The sequence below is a fragment of the Heterodontus francisci genome, chromosome 16 (genome assembly GCF_036365525.1).
Source record: "Heterodontus francisci isolate sHetFra1 chromosome 16, sHetFra1.hap1, whole genome shotgun sequence".
In the NCBI taxonomy this organism is placed as follows: domain Eukaryota; kingdom Metazoa; phylum Chordata; class Chondrichthyes; order Heterodontiformes; family Heterodontidae; genus Heterodontus; species Heterodontus francisci.
The window spans coordinates 43,640,470-43,662,627 of NC_090386.1; the positions used below are offsets into that span (position 1 = coordinate 43,640,470).

General features: G+C 44.2%; 1 protein-coding gene across 1 annotated transcript in view; it reads left to right on the forward strand.

The window, feature by feature from the left end:
• Nucleotides 1–22,158, forward strand: part of LOC137378075 (formin-F) — a 170,453-nt gene that overhangs the window by 51,300 nt on the left and 96,995 nt on the right. Inside the window, exons 6-7 of the mRNA XM_068048141.1 lie at nucleotides 7,013–7,189; nucleotides 19,948–20,437. Of these exons, the coding sequence (XP_067904242.1) occupies nucleotides 7,013–7,189; nucleotides 19,948–20,437 (667 nt within the window). The remainder of the gene's footprint in view (nucleotides 1–7,012; nucleotides 7,190–19,947; nucleotides 20,438–22,158) is intronic.

Consider the following 22,158-nt stretch of genomic DNA (forward strand, 5'->3'; position numbering starts at 1 on the left):
TTTTTCTTGTTGTTTCTCTGCCAGTTGGCAGGTAATGGACCCCTCTGGTCCCCACTCGAGCTCTGTTTTTTCACTGGCCATACTTGGGTAGGATTAGAACTGTTAGAATCTACTCTCAGAGGTCCGCTTTTAACCTAGCGCAACTTGTAGTAGACCGTCTTCTGGCTATCTGTCGGGTCACAAGTCTGTCCGTATTTCATACAACAAGCTTATGATATATATACGCATACATATATTCCAAACCCTCCTTGACAGTGCATACGTTTCTTAACGAACTACCTACCGCCGTTTGACCATTGTTCAGATCCTGTTCACGAACTTGGCATTCGTCGGTCGCGAAACACCACCCGGCCCCGGGATAAGCTTCTGTTAGATACTCACCCGGTATTCCTGATGGCATCAAGCGACCGCCGAATCCTGTTCTCAAGTTCGGGATCAGGCTCCAGCCAACTCTCCCTTGCCCCCTTTGTTCCCTTCGCCCATTCCTGGCCTTCACGTGGGACTCAGTCGTCCTCTTAATTCCGGCTCAGGCTGGGTGATTGGGATATCAGGGTCGCAGAAGAGTTGACTTACCCCTGATCCTGCCGACTACGCCAATTGTTAGCGGGAATGAATCTAGAAGAATCACTCGACACTCAGGTCTGCTCCAATGTCAAACAGTTTATTTAGTTACGCCAGCGGGGAGCAGGTCACTGGTCTGTCCAGATGCCTCTCCACCGAACAAAGGAAAATCCACAACGGATATACAGTTACTCAGCCCATCCTGGCTGGACATGATCCAATCATAACGGTTATTGATTACATACATTACACATATTACCAATTAAATTACTCATTAGGCATCATGTAGCTATGTGATCAGCTCATGCAAGCCCCCTGATCATCTTGTGATGTTTCCCAGACCCCCTTATCAACTATCCCTGAGTCTTCACAATGAATCCTTCTACTTTTATCAAACTTGCATTCCTGATTGCTTCGTGCAGTCTGCAGTTACACAAAGCAACTGTCTTATACACTGATAGGGGCCTCCTTGGTCAGCCTAACTGTCTGGGTCTCACGGTACCATTCCCAGGGATATGACTTAGCCAATTTTGTTCTCACAGTGCCTTGGATGAGTACTCCATTTTATAACAATATGTGGCTATACTTTCAACTTGTGTATGAGTGTATGTATATATATATATATATATATATATATATATATATATATATTCACTAGGATTATATGAATCTACTTACTCAAATAACATTTAAACAGTATGATATTTACTGCAGGTGCCTCTGCGCTTGGGAATACCCTACAACACAGGCACCAACGTGGTTGTGCATACCTCAAGCTATCCTTGGGATCAGCATAGGAAAGTGTGAAGAAAACATGATGTGCCAAGTGAGAAATATCAATTCATTAGTTGGAAACTTACATTAGACTTTTAATGGAAAAAAATCATATAGTTAACTTTTAAAAAACTGACAACCAAAAAATTAGCCACTGCAATTTGCATCTGAAATACTTCACATTCCAGGACATCGAATTGGAGACACGAGTCTAATAAGAACCCCAGCCAGGACAATGCTTTGGCTAACTGAGTAGATTATCCAGATCACCCTCATTAATGGGACATTCAAAGCCATCTTGAGGCATTCATGAGTGGAGACATCCCTCCAGGGAGTGAACGCTGACAATACCACCTGAGAGAGGTTTTGGGTTTTAAGAGTTTAGACCTCATTAAAAAAAACAAAGGGGATTGAGAGAACCATGTGACCATCTCCTCAGGCTGTGTAAAACTGGTAGTTTTGTTATACACAAAGAGAAAAACAGTAACTGATTGTGCAGCAGCAAAAAGGCTCCGTGCCTCCCTTTCTGTCTCCCTCTCTCTCCAGAAAACATCAAGTTTGAAAACCATCTGCGACTGTCGACCCTGCAAACCTACAGATTGCTACAGAGACAAGGGGAAGAGAGCCACCTACAAGTCTGCCTCCAAGAAAACCCTGAGCCAAGGAGGCCAGCCACAAAGTGTACTTTGACCAGCTGAAGACTTCAAGAATACAACTTCAGCCGGAAGACCACTGACTGTGTATTTAATTGTCATTTATTTTGGACTCTAATCCAACTACAAAATCTACTTTGTACTCTGTAATCTATTTGAGTATGACTCTCTTGTGAATGTGTGCGTGAATGTGTAGCATTTTTTAAATTTTATTTAGATCAGGTTTAAATTGTTAAGTATAATAAACTTATCTCTTTCTTGTTTAAACTCAAGAAAACCTATCCGATTGGTTATTTCACGATCACATTAAAGTTAAAAGGTGAGGTGGTAAGTACAACCACTGTTTAAAAAAGGAATAAACCCTGTTGCGGTCAAATAAGAGGACCGGCAAGAGGGGTGATGGTGACCCCCTCCTTACCTGGCCGTATCAGAAATTTGGGGGCTTGTCCGGGATCGTAACCCAACGACAAATGAGAAATTGGAAGTGGGAAACCAAATTGATCCCTAGTAAAAAAAAAATTTTAAAATTTCAATACAGATTTTCTTGTGGTTTTCACTGCTAGAATACTAACTTCTCCACATTCGAGGCCAATACCTTCCTAAGCCAGGGTAAAGTAACTTGTGACAGGTTAAATGCCCTACCTATTGAAGAGTTGAGGAATGTAGCTGAGCAGTTAGAGACTACTTTCCATTCAAAAGCTAAGAAATCCGAAATCCTCAGACTTATGGCCAACCATTTTTCACATGAACCTTAAGATTCAGAGACAGGCTTTGCAGGGTTCGAGTCAGAAACAGATAGGGTAATGTCAGTAAAAGTACAATAAGAACAGAGGAGACTAGAATTAGAATTCCAGAGAAAGAAAGAGCAGAGAGAGTGTCCAGTAAGGGAAAAAGAGAGAGCTTTCCAGAAGGAGAAGGAGGAAAGAGAGTTAGGGTGGCTTGAATTAACTAGGGGGAGAGCCAGTATGCCCAGTGAAGGCACAGCTAGTGAGGAAGCTACCCCTAGCTTAGGACTTTGTGCTGAGCTCTTAAAGTTCTCCCAGTTGATGCCAAAGTTCAATGAGGGCAATGTGAAAGCATTTATCGTCACTTTTGAAAAGCTTCCAGAAATGGCCGGCAGAGAGCTGGACTCTGTTATTGTTAAGCAAACTAACAAGAAAAGCTCATGAGCAGGCTGCAATTCTGGCTGATGAATTTATGCTTGCGCACAAGCCCTTTAACGTAAGAGAAACCCTTCCCTAGTCACCCCCACAAACCCGAACAGGATAAAAAGTGGGAGGGTGATAGGAGCCTGAACAGCCCTGGGTGAGAATGGAAAGCTGGATACACAGGGAGCCCTCCTCGGGTCAAAAAAGACGGTACTAAGAGCAGGCGTGACCCCCGAAGACCTGTGTGTTTCCACTGTAACAAGACAGGTCACCATCGAGCTGACTGCTGGAAATTATGGGGAAAAATTGTAGGATTAATCAGAGCACAGCAGACCAGTGCAGCAGAAGGGGCCCTGATGGAAAGCATAGCAGAGCAGAGCAGGCTGTGGCTTTAACTGTGGCAGTAAGAACCAGTAAACATACTGCTGTGGATGTGGGAACATTTAACAAAATCCCTGAAGGTTTCCAGGATTTTGTCTCCTGAGGAAAAGTAATCTCTTACCCCTCAAGATAGGCAAGCAAGCCCATAGTTACACTTGGGGGTACAGGGACCACCAATTCCCTTGTGCTGGGAAAAAGCATGACCTTTCCCTCAGAGAGTGCAGTGGATGCTAGAGTGTTGGTGAATAGTATTGGAGGGCGGTGTATGTCCATACCTTTATATCGGATGCAACCTGGTTTCAGGACCAGTAACTGTGGGAATTGTTCCTAGTTTGCCTGTGGATGGAGTCAACCTGCCCCTGGGTAATGATCTGGTGGGGCAAAGTTGGTAGCCTCCCCGATAGTTTTAGAGAGGCCGAAGGAGGTCAGGGAGACCGAGCAGTTTCAGGAGAAGGTCCTGACTATGGTGACTCGGTCCATGGCCAAGCAAGCTCCCACAGAGGAGGTTGAACTGGCACCACAGACAGATGACTCTACTGTCTGGTTATCTGAAACCTTTGGGAAGTTAGAGGACCCAAAAGATGGGTTAAACAGATCTTCCCTAGTTGAGGCGCATGAAGCCGACCCAGTATTAAAGAGGTTAGCACAGGCTGTTCAAACTGAAACTGAAGCAGAGGGAGTCCCTGAGTGCTACTATTTAAAGAATGAGGTGCTGATGAGGACGTTGAGAACTCCTCACAGACTGGTGGACAAAGAGTGGACAGTGGTTCACCAGATAGTGGTGCCACCGAGGTACCATAAAGAAATACTAAGAATGGCCCACGAACTTCCAATGGCTGGACATGTCGATGTATGAAAACCCAAGCCCACATAAGACAACATTTTGACAGGCCAATACTCCACAAAGATGTGGTGGAGTTCTGTGAAACTTGTCACACATGCAAGGTTGTGGGGAAGCCCCACCCTGCAGTACAACCTGCACTCCTAATTCCCATACCAGCTTCTGGGGAACCACTTCAGCAGAGTGCTGGTGGATTGTGCGGGACCCCACCTGAAAACAAAAGGGGACAGACAAGCACAGGAATGTCAGACAGTCAAGCAGGAAGGGGACAAAAAGAACAGTGAGAACAGGTTAGAGGAGGGCTGGGTGGATTCCCAACTGGAGCCCCCTACAGTCCGGTTGGCCAATCCTGAAATGTTGGAAAGATTAGACTCCACACTCTCCTACTTAAATGCAAATAAAAGAGACACCCTACCAAGGCTACTAACAGCACTTACTGAAACCTGCAGGGACAAGGAAAGCTCCAAAAATGCAAACCAACAGTGAGGGCGATGCCTCACCTAGTTGAAGTGCCACAGGGGAGTGCAGTGAAAGTTGGACAGGCAATTACGAGTGGTAATGTCCCAGAGGACAGGGGGAGATTAGCAAAGAGACTCTCCCTACAGTCAAAGGAAAAGGGAAGGAAAAAATGCCCTAAAGCCAGCAGCACTTGTGTGACTCACCAGAAAAGTAAAAGTGAGGTCAGTGTGGATCTATCCACTAAAGAACCCAATGATCAGGTCCCAAACCCAAAGGTAATAAATTCAGTACTTTCTATTCAGAATTCAGCAAGAACAAGGGCCCAAAGGAAATCTCAGACACCTCACTGGGGCTAAAAAACAATTTATTACCCATGTCCACTATAGGGAGAAAAATTTATCTAGGTGCTGGAACCTGAATGGTTAAAGCCACATGTTGCAAAAACAGCGGTTGAGGGGTTAAAGCTTATACATACAGGAGAATTTGCCTTAAGCAATCATAGAAATTTGCAGACCCCAAGCTTCACCAACAACCACATTTATTGAGATGCACATCCCCAGGTTATTATAAATTGATACTAGAGAAACTTTAATCCTATATGATGACACATACCCATCCCAGATTAAACTCCAAACAAAAATTAAATCTGTATAGATAGTTGTAGACAAAGCCAGCTGCAGTAATTCTCAGATGAATAAGTGAAATTGTGGAGTGACTGTTAAGACTGAATGTGTGTTTTCTTTTTATCTTTTCCACAACTAATGAAATGTTCCTATTGTCACATTTCATTCCGCGTGGAGCGGAGGTGTCAAGAAAATACAATATGCCAAATGAGAAATATTAATTCATCAGCTGGAAACATACATTAGTCTTTTTATGGAAAAAATCCTACAGTTAACTTTTAAAAGACTGACGACTAAGATGACCACTGCAATTTGCATCTGAAATACCTCACATTCCATGACATCAAATTGGAGACCCAAGTCTAACAAGAAACCCAGCCAGGACAATGCTTTGGCTAACTGAGTAGATTGTCCAGATCACCCTCGTTAGTGGGACATTCAAAGCCATCTTGAGTCATTCATGAATGGAGTATGCAGTAGCAAAAACGGCTGTGTGCCTCCCTTCCTCTCCAGAAAACATCTGCGACTGTGGACCTGACAAGCCTACAGGTTGCTATGGAGACCAGAGGAAGAGAGCCACCTACAAGTTTACTTCCAAGAAAACCTTGAGCCAAGCATGCCAGCCACAAAGTGCACGTTGACCAGCCGAAGACTTCAAATATGCAACTTCATCTGGAAGACTGTTGATCATCCAAGCTCTCAGACTGTGTATTTAATTTTCATTTATTCTGGACTCAAATTCAACCACAAAATCTACTTTTCAAACCATAATCTATTTGTCTGTGTGTGTGTTTCTCGTGTGAATGAGTGCGTGAATGTGTAGCGTATATCTTATTTTATTTTGGTTGTTAAGTGTAATAAACTTACCTCTTTCTTGTTTAAACTCTGTCCAATTGGTTCTTTCACAGTCGCATTAAAGGTAAAAGGTAAAACACTCACTGAGGTGGTAAGTACAAACACTGTTTAAAAAGGGAATAAACCCTATTGCAGTTAAATAAGAGGAAGGGCAAGAGGGGTGACTGTGACCTCCTCCTCACCTGGCCATAACAAAAGCAAAATGGTGTCAACAGAATAAGTCAAAATGGTGTCGAAATCACTCCAATTGATTTCGTCACTGCTGCTTAGATATGCTGAAATAATTGGTGTGTCCCATAAAACTCGGTTTATCCCATGCAGCTTCCTTAGCCTATGTTCCATTGTTATGCCAGCTAATAAACCAAAAAAGGGCTTACTGTGGTAGTGCTCTGTTGCAGTACTTAGTTTCCATCACTAGAGTTCATTAAAGCATTTACTCACACAGTCTTTTAATTCAGAATTGTCTAATTACTGTTATCTAATCATTCAAATTAAGCACCAAATTTCCATTTTCCAATGTTATTTACATGGCTGAATTATAATTGTGTAGTAATTGAAATTGGTAGTGTAATAAATAACTTTGAATTGTCAGTTGTAAACTGTGCATAAACTGGTGGTTCAGATGGTGACTGCATTATACCAAATAGAATCTTTTGTGCCTTTTTAAAGGAGAAAACACTCTTCATCTTCTATATCCTTATTGTGTCCTTTTTTCAGATACTGTGTGCTGTTGCGAAAAGGAGAACTTTGTTTTCAGCGCCTCAATCTTGGTGAAGTGAGTGAGCAGTTGGGCTTGACTCCGAATGTGATTTACTTGTCAGATGGTAATGCAAGTGTACACAAGGAGATGGGAAGTGGGTCCTTCACTGTGATCACAAAGAAAAACTGCTACTTGTAAGTGACTTTCATTTTGTGTGTACCACATGAATAAGCCAAATTGATAAAGTCAGCTGCAATCATTTTCTGTCCGAGCTCTCCAGGGTAACATTTCACTTTGAGTGATGTTCGATCCTACTAAAGGAGGCATTGGACAATGTTGAACAGAATAGGTTTTCAAACCGGAGACCTTGGACCTGATGTGGCCAGTGTTGGAACCAAGTGGCTGTATGAGGTCATCAGATTTATGACCTATCATCATTTCTTTCTCTGTATGAATTAAGTCCCTTTAGTTTAGAGATACAGCACTGAAACAGGCCCTTCGGCCCACCGAGTCTGTGCCGACCATCAACCACCCATTTATACTAATCCTACACTAATCCCATATTCCTACCACATCCCCACCGACTCTATATTTCCCTACCACCTACCTATACTAGGGACAATTTATAATGGCCAATTTACCTACCAACCTGCAAGTCTTTTGGCTTGTGGGAGGAAACCGGAGCACCCGGAGAAAACCCACGCAGACACAGGGAGAACTTGCAAACTCCACACAGGCAGTACCCAGAATTGAACCCGGGTCGCTGGAGCTGTGAGGCTGCGGTGCTAACCACTGCGCCACTGTGCCGCCCATCTGTTAGTTCTGCTGCTGTATACTGAATAAAGAGAAAAGGTTTCTCCATGGAAGGACTGTATCCACTGAGGAGTTGGTAATCTCTTCCAGAAATTAGGACTGAGGTTCTCAAGATGCTATTGATATTTTATGAGGTGCTCCCATACAAAAATGATCAACAACCACTGGGTATTACAGTATCCATAATTTCAGTCAGGTTTCTGAGAGACTAATATTTTAGTTCATGAGAAATCAAACCCACTTATTAATGTTTAATATATTTCTTCCTCTATTTTAAAAGATTCAGTCACCATGTAGTGTCCATTCTTGAAGGGCACAGATTAACTGGAGCTCCTCCCCCACTTAAACTTCACCATGAATTTTCAATTTGAATTGATTAAACTTACAAAACACTCAAACTCTCGTATCTTCCAATGACAGCATTTCACAGTTAAAGAGGATGCTTCCAGTGAGGCGGGAAAATTATTTGCATAATTAAGGGCCCAATTAAAGGCCAGGATTTTTCTGATGGCGCAGCCAACACCCGCTGCGAGGGGATGCTGCCAGCCTCAGGAAGGTGGCCTCCCTCTGGTGGTGCAGGGGTCCATCGGAGCCAGAGGCTTCATGCCGCACAATGGGGGGCATGTGGGCAGGAAAGGCAGCTCCCACGGCCCCAATTGGGGGGGTGTGGGGGGGGCGGGCAGGTGGGGCTTTCCCTCTCAGCTATCCTGAATTTTAATTTTTACTTAGATTTCTGAGGGTGCCTCCATTTCAAGGTGCCCTGAGATCTCCAACCTGCCTCAGCAGCGCCCACCTCTCCCAGCAGTGCTGCTGAGGCTTCAGAGATGGGGACATCTTTTTTTCCTGTTCTTACTGGTGAGGGTCTCAGTTGGTTAGATGGCTAGAGTGTGATGTGAAAAGATGCCAACAACATGGGTTCAATCCCCATATCAGCTGTGGTAGTTTATGGAGGCCTGCCTCCTCACCTTGCCCCAATCAGAGGGCCGGCAGCATCAGGAGCACACCCGCCATCCTTAATTAGACAGCGGGCCTGCAGGCGGCCAATTAGGAGGCAACCTGCGCTAAAATCGCCAAGGCAATCCCACTGCCTTCAGTGCGGGCTTGGGACCCACTTTTCACCCCAATGTCAGGGTCCCGAAGCCTGCGGTAAAATGCAGCCCTTTAAAGATTTTATCATGAATTGGAAACCTGAAGTGTGAAAGTAGAAAGTTTTATCTTCCTCCACCCAACTACAAAAACATTTCAGATACTTTGAAGCTACAAAATGTTGATTAAACAGTCTGTTAAGAGTTCGAAACTGACTTGAAATCTCGTTACATTTTTCCTACAATCACAAGGAAGCCTTGTTTCAGTGGTAGCACTCTTGTTCTGAGCCCAGAAGGTTGTGGATTCAAGTCTCACTCCAGAGGCTTAATCACATAATCTAGGTTGTCACTCCACTGCAGTACTGAGGGACTGCTGCATAGTCAGAAGTGCCATCTTCTGGATGAGATGTTAAAAAGGTCCTGTCTGGTTTCTCAGGTGGACCAAAAAATATCCTATGGCACGACTCAACTTCTACTTGGAACATCCTGAGGTTGTGACAGGCTCTATATGAATGCAGGTTCTCCTTTCTTTTTCATCTTTTTTTCCTGTTCTTACTGGTGAGGGTCTCAGTTGGTTAGATGGCTAGAGTGTGATGTGAAAAGATGCCAACAACATGGGTTCAATCCCCATATCAGCTGTGGTAGTTTATGGAGGCCTGCCTCCTCACCTTGCCCCATGCTTGTGGAATGGTGCCCCTCAAGCTATACATTGCCAACACTCTAATGGAGAGAAATGCCTATGGTCCTTTGGGACTACAGCTAGAACAACAACAACAGCTGGTTTCGGTTAAATGGCACAGTGTTCTGATCAGAAAGGAAAACCGTTAGTTCACTGCTTGGCTGCAGTACCAAGCCAAATAAAGCATTAGCAAACTGATAGAATATATATTATTGCTGTGTACACTGTTGGTCAGTCCCCAGTGGAGAAGTATATGTAGTTCTGCTTATCCAACCATAGGGTAACCAAAGGCTGCAGCGGTGAGCAACAAAGAGATTCTTGCTATTGGGAATTTAAGGAAATGTTAAGGAAGTTGGACTTCTTTTCTTTGGATAAGTGCTTGTTATAGCTTGGATTTCCCGAATAATTTTTGTTGTTTAAGCAATTTGTGTTTTCTTGAAACAGACTGTATAAACTGAAACTAGCGAATTTTATCCTCTGTCATTGTATATTCCAACACTAAAGATTATGCCTGATCAATGATTGCTTACTGTATTTCACATAGGATGCCCAGAGACAAAAAATGTTATCTCACTTTATCCAGGTAATTAAATAAAACTGGGATGAATTTTGGTTAAGGAAACTACGAAGGTATGAGGCACGAGTTGGCTATGGCGGATTGGGAAACATTACTTAAAGGGATGACGGTGGAAAGGCAATGGCAAACATTTAAAGAGCACATGGATGAACTGCAACAATTGTTTATCCCTGTCTGGTGCAAAAGTAAAATGGAAAAGGTAGCCAAATCATGGCTCACAAGGGAAATTAGAGATAGCATTAGATCCAAGGAAGAGGTGTATAAATTTGCCAGAAAAAACAGACCAGAAGATTGGCAGCAGTTTAGAATTCAGCAAAGGAGGACCAAGGGATTGATTAAGAAGGGGAAAATAGAGTACGAGAGCAAGCTTGCGGGGAACATAAAAACTGACTGTAAAAGTTTCTATAGGTACGTGAGGAGAAAAAGATTAGTGAAGACAAATGTAGGTCCCTTACAGTCAGAAACAGGGGAATTTATTATGGGGAACAAAGAAATGGTTGACCAACTAAATGCATACTTTGGTTCTGCCTTCACAAAGGAGGACACAAATATCATACTAGAAATGTTGGGGAACACAGGGCTTAGTGAGAGACAGAAACTGAAGGAAATCAGCATTAGTAGAGAAATGGTGTTGGGGAAATTGATGGGATTGAAGGCCGATAAATCCCCAGGGCCTGATGGTATGCTTCCCAGAGTACGTAAGGAACTGGCCCTAGAAATAGTGGATGCATTGGTGGTCATCTCCCAAGATTCTGTAGACTCTGGAACAGTTCCTACAGATTGGAGGGTAGCTAATGTAACCCCACTATTTAAAAAGGGAGGTAGAAAGAAAGCAGGGAATTATAGACCAGTCAGCCTGACGTCGGTAGTGGGGAAAATTCTAGAGTCCATTATCAAAGATTTTATAGCAGAGCACTTGGAGAACAGTGGTAGAATCGGACAGAGTTAGCATGGATTTACGAAAGGGAAATCATGCTTGACAAATCTACTGCGAGAAGTATAACAGGTAAGGCAGATGAACTTAGAGCTTGGATTAGTACTTGGAACTATGATGCTGTTACTATTACAGAGACTTGGTTGAGAGAAGGACAGGATTGGCAGCAAAATGTTACGGGATTTAGAAGCTTCAGGTGGGATAGAAGGGGATGGAAAAGGGGTGGGGGAGTTGCATTACTGGTTAAGGAGAATATCACAGCTGTACTGCGGTAGGACACCTCGGAGGGGTCATGCAGCGAGTCAATATGGATGGAGCTCAGGAATAGGAAGGGTGCAGTCACTATGTTGGGGATTTACTACAGGCCTCCCAACAGCCAGCGGGAGGTAGAGGAGCAGATATGTAAACAGATTTTGGAAAGATGCAAAGGTAACAGGGTTGTAGTGCTGGGTGATTTTAACTTCCCCTATATTGACTGGGACTCACTTAGTGCTAGGGGCTTGGATGGGGCAGAATTTGTAAGGAGCATCCAGGAGGGCTTCTTGAAACAATACGTAGATAGTCCAACTAGGGATGGGGCCATACTGTACCTGGTATTGGGAATGAGCCCGGCCAACTGGTCGAAGTCTCAGTCGGGGAGCATTTCGGGAACAGTGCCCATAATTCCGTAAGTTTTAAGGTACTTGTGGATAAGGATAAGAGTAGTCCTTGGGTGAAGGTGCTAAATTGAGGGAAGGCTAATGATAACAACATTAGGCAGGAACTGAAGAATTTAGATTGGGGGCAGCTGTTTGAGCGTAAATCAACATCTGACATGTGGGAATCTTTCAAACGTCAGTTGATTAGAATCCAGGACCGGCATGTTACTGTAAGGAAGAAGGATAAGTTTGGCAAGTTTCGGGAACCTTGGATGACAAGGGATATTGTGAGCCGAGTCAAAAAGAAAAAGGAAGCATTCGTAAGGGCTAGAAGGCTGGGAACAGACGAAGCCCTTGAGGAATATCAAGAAAGTAGGAAGGAACTTAAGCAAGGAGTCAGGAGGGCTAAAAGGGGTCATGAAAAGTCATTGGCAAACAGGATTAAGGAGAATCCCAAGGCTTTTTTTACGTATATAAAGAGCAAGAGGGTAATCAGGGAAAGGGTTGGCCCACTCAAGGACAGAGGAGGGAATCTATGTGTGGAGCCAGAGGAAATGGGCGAGGTACTAAATGAGTACTTTGCATCAGTTTTCACCAAAGAGAAAGACTTGGTGGACGATGAGTCTAGAGAAGGGAGTGTAGATAGTCGTTATCAAAAAGGAGGAGGTGTTCGGCTTCTTGCAAAGCATTAAGGTAGATAAGTCCCCAGGGCCTGATGGGATCTACCCCAGAATACTGAGGGAGGCAAGGGAAGAAGTTGCTGGGGCCTTGACAGAAATCTTTGTATCCTCATTGGCTACAGGTGAGGTTCCAGAGGACTGGAGAATAGCCAATGTTGTTCCTTTGTTTAAGAAGGGTAGCAAGGATAATCCAGGAAATTATAGGCCGGTGAGCCTTACGTCAGCGGTCGGGAAATTATTAGAGAGGATTCTTCGGGACAGGATTTACTCCCATTTGGAAACAAACGAACTTATTAGCGAGAGGCAGCATGGTTTTGTGAAGGGAAGGTTGTGTCTTACTAACTTGATTGAGTTTTTTGAGGAAGTGACGAAGATGATTGATGAAGGAAGGGCAGTGAATGTTGTCTATATGGACTTCAGTAAAGCCTTTGACAAGATCCCTCATGGCAGACTGGCACAAAAGGTGAAGTCACACGGGATCAGAGGTGAGCTGGCAAAATGGATACAGAACTGGCTCGGTCATAGAAGACAGAGGGTAGCAGTGGACGGGTGATTTTTTGAATGGAGGGATGTGACTAGTGGTGTTCCGCAGGGATCAGTGCTGGGACCTTTGCTGTTTGTATTATATATAAATGATTTGGAGGAAAATGTAGCTGGTCTAATTCGTAAGTTTGCGGACTACACAAAGGTTGGTGGAGTTGCGGATAGTGATGAAGATTGTCAGAGGATGCAGCAGGATATAGATCGGTTGGAGACTTGGGCGGAGAAATGGCAGATGGAGTTTAATCTGGACAAATGTGAGGTAATGCGTTTTGGAAGGCCTAATGCGGTTGGGAAGTATACAGTAAATGGCAGAACCCTTAGGAGTATTGACAGGCAGAGAGATCTGGGCGTACAGGTCCACAGGTCACTGAAAGTGGCAACGCAGGTGGATAAGGTAGTCAAGAAGGCATACGGCATGCTTGCCTTCATCGGTCGGGGCATAGAGTATAAAAATTGGCAAGTCATGCTGCAGCTGTACAGAACCTTAGTTCGGCCACACTTAGAATATTGCGTGCAATTCTGGTCGCCACACTACCAGAAGGACGTGGAGGCTTTGGAGAGGGTACAGAAGAGGTTTACCAGGATGTTGCCTGGTCTGGAGGGCATTAGCTATGAGGAGAGGTTGGATAAACTCGGATTGTTTTCACTGGAACGACGGAGGTGGAGGGGTGACATGATAGAGGTTTACAACGTTATGAGCGGCATGGACAGAGTGGATAGTCAGAAGCTTTTTCCCAGGGTGGAAGAGTCACTTACTAGGTCCAACAGGCGGTAAAAAAGGCAAATGGTATGTTGGCCTTCATAGCGAGAGGATTCGAGTACAGGAGCAGGGATGTCTTGCTGCAATTATACAGGGCCTTGGTGAGACCACACCTCGAATATTGTGTGCAGTTTTGGTCTCCTTATCTGAGGAAGGATGTTCTTGCTATAGAGGGAGTGCAGCAAAGGTTTGCCAGACTGATTCCTGGGATGGCGGGACTGACGTATGAGGAGAGATTGAGTCGGTTAGGATGATATTCGCTGGAGTTCAGAAGCGTGAGGGGAGATCTCATAGAAACCTATAAAATTCCAACAGGACTTGACAGGGTAGATGCAGGAAGGATGTTCCCGATGGTGGCGGAGTCCAGAACCAGGGGTCATAGTCTAAGGACACGGCGTAAACCTTTCAGGACTGAGATGAGGAGAAATTTCTTCTCTCAGAGAGTGGTGAGCCTGTGGATTCGCTGCCACAGAAAGCAGTTGAGGCCAAAGCATTGTATGTTTTCAAGAAGGAGTTAGATATAGCTCTGGGGTCTAAAGGGATCAAAGGGTATGGGGCGAAAGCAGGAACAGGTTACTGAGTTGGATGATCAGCCATGATCATAATGAATGGTGGAGCAGGCTCTAAGGGCCGAATGGCCTCGTCCTGCTCCTATTTTCTATGTTTCTATGTTTAACAGCACCACCTTTTGACAAAAGCTTGAAAATGACACCATCTCCTTTGGGAGTATATAAGCAGCTGCTTTGAGAATTATATATTCCTCTGAGTGTGTATCAGCACATTGAATGAAACTGCTGAGTGCTTGGAGAAAGTCCTGTGTTTCTGAGGCAAAAATAGGCTCTTTGAAGACTGCATTTGGTCGCAAGAATCTAAAGACTAACATCTCAGTAAACAATCAGATGCTACCTTAGGAACTACTTGCTTGTTAGTTGCAGCCTTCACATCAGACAGTTTTAGGACATGAAAGCGATTGGAAAGAATAGCACTGATTTGCATTCCACGACACACTGAGAGCAGGGTGGGTAGGGGAAAGGGGCAGTCCAAAACTGCATAGAAAGCCTGGAAGTAAGTGCAGCGACTCTGTCAATGACTATCTAACTGAGTCACCGCATTATAGTTTTACTTTTGGGTTTCCATCCAATCAACAGCAGTGGGCATAATGCGGACCCACATGACGCAATCTCAACCCCAAACATGCAAACTGAAGGAGTTTGTAGTTGGGAAAAAAAGAGAAACAACTGGCAGAATAGATTCCAGATTGGCAAAGGCCGTTTCAGTGTGCCCTTCCTGGATGTGCTGCTGGGAGCTTTGAGGAGTCAGAGGGAGGTATTGCTCCCTAAAAATGAGAGGAAGATGCCCACAGCTGTCACCATGAAAGTGTGGCTGAAGGTAGCAGAGGAGGCCAGCAGCAGGAGTCTGGTGCCTGGATTCAGTGCTGAAAGCCGTTTAATGAACTAAGCAGGTTAGGAAAGGTGAATACAGTGGCACATTCACCTACATCCTACTACATGCATCACCCCAGTTGCCTCAATCTGCCTTCTCCAGCCTGCTCCATCAAATCACTTCTCACATGCACTTACCTTGCAGGTACACCCATTCTTTTCTATCTATGCACTTCATCACATCTCCATCTATCCATCTACCACTCCCATTCCCCGTCATCCTTATATAATTTGATGTATCTCCCTCATGGGCACCCTCACCAAATGCATTCGAACCATTGGGCGAACACATGCTGTTACATTCACTTATACATTTGCTCTTTCCCTCCTTGCAGGAGAAGAGAACAGAGAACACCAGTGAGAGGGAGAACATCTCACAACTGACAAAGGAGGAGGAGGAGGTGCTGGAGATCAGTCAGTTTCAATGTCACTGACTGTTGGAGCTGGGGAGATGGGAACCCCGAGCCACCTGGTGGCTCATTTAAATCAAAGCCACCGACGTGTGCAGCAGAAGTCAGTGGAGGTCGCTGACAACGATTCTTCGGAGGAACTGAGTCCTCCTGAGGGTGCACTGCCACAGGAATCATGCAGACCATGCACCAGCTCAGATGTTAACTCTTCGGTGGAACCAGTAAGTTGGGTTTTCAACTGGTGACACGCACTTCACAAGTGAATAAGAGCAGATGGAAGAGGCAGCAACAACAGTGGAGAATATGCGTCAGAGATCTCAGCCCTCTTCAAGCTCTGCTCAGCTGGAGATAGATGCTGTACCTTCAGGGCCATCGATGAATAGGAGAGCCAATGTGCAGCAATCAAAGTGCAATGGCCTCACAGACCTTCCAAGCACACTCATTATGATTGCAGAGAGATTAGAGAAGTCCACCTCAAACCTGAGGCAGGTGATGTCTTCTTCCCTGGATAGAGTGCTCAGAGCCATGGTCCATAGTACGCTGCAATCAAATGGGACCATGCATGCCTTCAGCATCACTGTGCTGACTTTGGTTGCCATCATGTCAGCCATGTAAACTTGTTTGACAGATACTTTAATCTTGGCCTTGCCGTGCTGCACTGAACTGTACCAAAGTGCTCTCCAGCACAGTGGTAGCAGTGAAGTGTAACTGGACCATGAGAGGGATGATGGCAAAAAGGGTCCTGGAAGTGGCGACTCCACTCAAAACGCTTCCACTTCTCACCCACAGCCCACCTCTCAGTCAGTACCTGACATGCTGCTTCCTATGCCGATGGCCGAGTCTGCCCCTGGCCTGGTGTAAGAGGAACAGTTTTTGGCGTGGCCTTCACATCCAGAGTTGTGATATTGTATTAATTGTAGCGGTTATTGGGCTTCATTGGTCAGGTTTCTGACAGGTATCATGAGCCAAGTTTGCAGTGGGTATCCGTTGTGGCCCAGAAGCCATCTCTTAAGTCGCCTTCCAGGTCCGAAGAGATCAGGGAGCTTGGACCACCACAGGAGGAAGTCCTCTGGAATCTTGCGCAGACCTGCATAAATATCTTTTTTTGTGGTTGCGGAATGAAGGAGTAGAATCCCTTGCGATTGGTCAATACTCCAGGTGATCTGGGGCTGCCCAGATTGCCATATGTGTACAGTCAGTCCGCTAGATCTGCAAAGCCACGCGCCTGCTTGTTCTGATTGGCGTTGTCACGCAAATTTGATATAATTGTCGGCCCTGGCAAACAAGCCATCCTTCACCTCTCTTATGCATTTGTGGGCAAACGACTGGGAGATCCTGCAAGTATCTGCGACAAAGCCGTGGAAGGACCCAGAGGCAAAATAGTTGAGGGCAGTGGTGACTTTGACAGCCACTGGTAATGCTTGGCCACCTAGTATGAGCAGTCTTCTGGGAGGTTGCCAATGGCTGTCACTACCTGCCAGGCCTCCTTCGACACTGGTGTCCAGATATGTCAAGGAAGCTGAACCTCTGCCTTTAGACCCTGTTTTGTGGGTAGTGCTTCCTGCGAGCTGCGCCCCTCTGTCGGTCGTTCTTTTACTGTCGCCTCTCTGCTGGTTCCCCCTCTGCTGTGCAGTTACAGCAGCAGGCTGCTCTGGGGCTATTGCTTGTCATCTTGGCCCAGAGCTGAGGTCCAATCTAAGGCAGCATGCGTGGCACCCGTCCTGATGTGATAGAGCAAACTTCCGAAGTGTAGATAGTAACCTCATTGTGTAAAGTAACCTCTCAGTGAAAGTACTGGAGCAAAAGCTTTCTCACTAGCTGGTAGAAAAGCAGCTGTGAGTACTGAATATTTATTGGTACCTTTGCATGAGATTGCTTTAGCCCCATAATTTCTGCTGTGTACCTATAACGGTTTCACAGGCAAGTTTCAGTATGTCAGGAAACCTGTGGTCCCAACTTTAAAGTAAAAAGCGTTTCAATATTGCTCTAATTGAGTGATTAGCAGATGGAAATTGACAACAGACTTCTCCTGAGGGGGTTGCACATACACAACCTAACGCTCTTCCAGTCATGGTTTTGGAGCCGGCTTCCTAACCCACTGTCAAAATCACTGGTTTTTAAACCAACACCCAAAGCCACGTGCTTGTCCGCATTCAAATTCGGCCCTATGTTTCAGACTGCCGTTACACCAGGATAAGTTCTCAGAAAATGGCTTTTCACTTGATTTTCACTTGAGTTACATAACTTGGCCTAGGCCTCATTTACATTCAGTCATCAATCTGTAGTTACCACATTGGACCTCTGAGGCAGCTCACTGATTGGGAAAGACAGGAATTAGTCCGGCCCCCATGTTGAGCTGGCCATCAGTCAGGGGAGAGGCGGGTGACACGAATGGACATGAGGGGATTCTTGCACAGGTTGGCAGCAGCCTGAAGCTTTTTGTGGACTCAGGAGAAGCTGAGGTCCAAGCAAAAGCAACATAAGCAGTAGCCATCTTGATGTGATCGAGCAAACCTTCTCCCGGCCACCCCAAAAAAATTAGTGAGCCTGCTTACTGAGTGGCCTCTATTGATCCATCAATGGTGGTACAAATGTGTGCAGTAATCAAGGTCTTATGCACATCATAGGACCCCAATTTTTCTATTGCACGTGGCCTCTCACCGAAAGCAAGTGGGCACTCCATCTGCCCATCTGGGGACTCTACCCAAAATAACATCAATGAGAGTGCCAACCTAACTGGGGTGGTAAGTGACCCAACACCATTTTTAGGTGGTTGCTACTGTGTTTATGGCAGGCAGGGCCCTTTAAAATCTGCCCCAATATTCTGATCTATTATAAAATCTTAACCAAACAAATTGTTACCTGTGACAGGAAACAAAATTTTACACTGATAAGGGCAACTTGTTATCTTCAAAGAGAGTTAATTAATTGTACTGCTTTCGGTTGGAGTCTTTGAAACTGTTTGCAGTGCAAAAGAATCAGTCAGTTGAATGTTGCTAATGATTTACTTTTTAAATTAAAAAAGCACAAATTTCCCAATTTGTGAGAGAGGCTTTGAGGTAACCTAATTATAAGTTCCAAACTTATGTCGAGAATTAGCAAGGTTAATCCAGGCAAATTGTTCACTGAGGATGGATTCTAATAACACGAGCGGCAATTTTTTACTTTATTTTAAAGAAGGTTAAGAATAAGAAAAGAAGTTGAATGGAACTTCCACAAAAAGGGTGGAAGGTTTGTGGAGCAAGTTACTGGGGAAGCCCATTGAAGAGGCAATATAAATGTATTCCAATGCCTGTTATGTATCATTCTGAAGAGAAAAGGGATTGAAGGATAAAATAAGAAGGCAGATGCATAAAACCTATCTATCCGAAAGAGATTGACTTGTTGGGTCTAATAGTTTTATTCCTGTTCCTAATAAAAACCATGCGATTTGTTGGTCAATTCTTGTGCACTAAATGGGAAACTAAGTCAGTAGCATACTCGTCAGAGTGGGAAAAACAATATTTGAAAGAAAGACTAGCCTTGTTGTGAATGAAAATCCAATATTAATTTTTCAAGCAACATAGGAACAGGAGTAGACCATTTATCCCCTCCAGCATGTTCCGCCATTCAATGAGATCTTGGCTAATTTGTGACCTGACTCCACATACTCATATCTCATAATACCTTTAATCAACAAACATATATTAATCTCTGATTTAAAATTTATAATTGATCTAGCATCACTTGCTGTTTGTGGAAGAGAGTTCCAAACTTCTATCCCACATTGTGAGCAGAAGTGTTCCCTAACGTCACTCCTGAAAGGCTTAGCTCTAACTTTTAGGTTATGTCCCTTAGCCCTAGATGTACCAACCAATGGAAATCATTTCTCTCTATCTACCCTGTCAGTTCCCTTTAATAAATTGAAAACTTTGATCAAATCAGCCCTTAATCTTCTAAATTCCAGGGAATACAATTTTAATTTGTGTAACCTTTCTCGTAATTTAACTCTTGGAGTCCAGATATCATTCTGGTAAATCTACGCTGCACTCCCTCCAACGCCATTATATCCTTCCTAAGGTATGGTGCCCAGAGCTGCTCATATACTCCAGGTGTGATCTAACTGTAGTTTTGTATAGCTGAAGCATGACTTCTAACTCTTTGTGATCTAATCCTCCAGATATCTCAAATATGCACAATCACCATGTACACAGGGCTCATCTTTTTTGAGCTATTTCTTTCAAGAAATGTTTATGGTTCTTCTGCCAGTGCGAAAAGTCCCCTATTTCTGATATTGTTTCAGAAAAATTTGAAGCTAGCATATTTTGGAACACTTTGGAAAAGTATATATAGGCCATTATAATTATAATTTTGATGCAAATAATAGTTCAATTGCCTTTTCTTAACCTTAGATTCCGAATACCAATTACTGACCAGTTGCAAAGTAAAGAAGATGTAACAAAGTACCAGGATGAATGGATTGATGCTATCGATAAATGCTGTTTGCACTGGAAACGTTTATCCCAGTCACAGAGTTTTGTAGAAAATAACTTGTTTGAGGTTATTCCTGATGTACCATCCAAAAAAGAGCCGACTGATCAAACCGTGTTAAAACAAACTGACTTACCTGGAAACTCAAATCAGCAAAAGGAAAAAGAACAAAACAAGGATGCAGATAAAAAGGCGGAGGAGGAAGAAGGAACAGAACTTATCTCTCCAGTTGAGAAAACGGCTGTAGAATCACCTTTGGAAACGATCACTCCTCCCCTTGTGACCCAACACCTTCCAACTCCACCTCTGGCACCAGCTATTCCTATACCTCCTCCATTCTCACTTAAGAATTCGAGTGGTATGGTGAAGAAGACTAAAGCATTCCATTGGGATATAGTTGCCCCAGAAAAGGTCAGTAGTTTCAGTAATCCTTGTTACCTTTATTCTAGCACTGTTGTTTCTAATGCCAATCAGCAGCTTTGCCTTGGGATTGGATGAATTTTTCAATAATACCTTTCTGCAGAAACTCAAACCACGAGGGGACGATACCACAAGATCACAGCTTTGAGTCTGTTTGTATTGTAAGGTGGCTGTGAGTATCAGCTGATTTATTTCTGTATTTGTCAGAGCAAAGCCTGTCAAACTTATCACTGACCTATCACAGACAATTTGCTGTTCCTTTCTCCAATGTGGTTAAAAAAAAAGTCAGCAACAATTTAAATTCTTTTCTAGACTTTTCAAGTTGTCACTGCAGGGGTGGTAGGGAGAGGAGGAAATCAAACTGCCTCCAAGAAACAAGAAGTTGCTGCAAGGATTTTGCTCAGATTCTTATCTCAATTGTGAAAATGTTTTAAAAATGTTTCTCTGCAAAAATTACGTTTCAAATTGTTTCCGTTTTATATTCCCAGTTGTTGTGGTCAATGGTACAGGCCAGTAAACTTTTATTCATCTTAAACTTGTATATATTTGACAGCCATTGGAGTCATATTCAGCAAAGGAAGATGGTTGCGGTTGTTCGAGGCCAATGAAGAGTGCAGGAGGGCATGCCAGGAGCACCACCAGGCTTACCTAAAAATGAGGTGCCAACCTGCTGAAGCTACAACACAGGATTACATGCATGCTAAAAAGCAGAAGCAACATGTGGTAGACAGTGCTAAACAATCCTAGAACTAATGGATCAGATCAAAGCTCTGCAGTCCTGCCACATCCAGTGTGAATGGTGGTGGACAATTAAACTACTTACTGGAGGAGGAAACTCCACAAACATCCCCATCGACAATGATGGGGGAGCCGAGCAGATCAGTGCAAAAGACAAGGCTAAAGCATTTGCAACCATTTTCAGCCGGAAGTGCTGAGTGGATGATCCATCTCGCCTCTTCCTATGGTCCCCACCATCATAAATGCCAGTCTTCAGTCAATTCTATTCACTCCATGTGATATCAAGAAAAGACTGAAGGCACTGGATACAGAAAAGGCTGTGGGCCCCGACAACATCCCGTCTTGTGCTCCAAAATTAGCCGCACCCCTAGCCAAGCTGTTCCAGTACATCTACTAGACAATGTGGAAAACTGCCCAGGTGTATCCTGTCCACAAAAAGCAAGAGAAGTTCAATCCAGCCAATTACCACCCTATCGGTCTACTCTCAATCATCAGCAAAGTGATGGAAGGTATCGCTGACAGTGCTGTCAAGTAGCACTTACACAGCAATAACCTGCTCACCATTGCTCAATTTGGGTTCTGCCAGGGCCACTCAGCTCCAGACCTCATTATAGCCTTAAAACAACCATGCTCAAAAGAGCTGAAATCAAGATGTTAGATGAGAGTAAAAACAAGAAATGTTGGAACATACTCAGCAGGTCTGGCAGCATCTATGGACAGAGAAGCAGAGTTAACGTTTCAAGTCAGTGACCTTTCATCAGAACCATTCTGATGTGTACCATCGACAAGATGCACTGCAGCAACTCGCCAAGCCTCCTTTGACAGCACCTTCCAAACCCGCGACCTCGTCCACCTAGAAGAACAACGGCAGCAGACGCATGGGACCACCATTACTGGCAAGTTTCCCTCGAACGACACATCATCTTGGCTTGTAACAATATTGCCATTCCTTCACTGTCTCTGATTCAAAAACC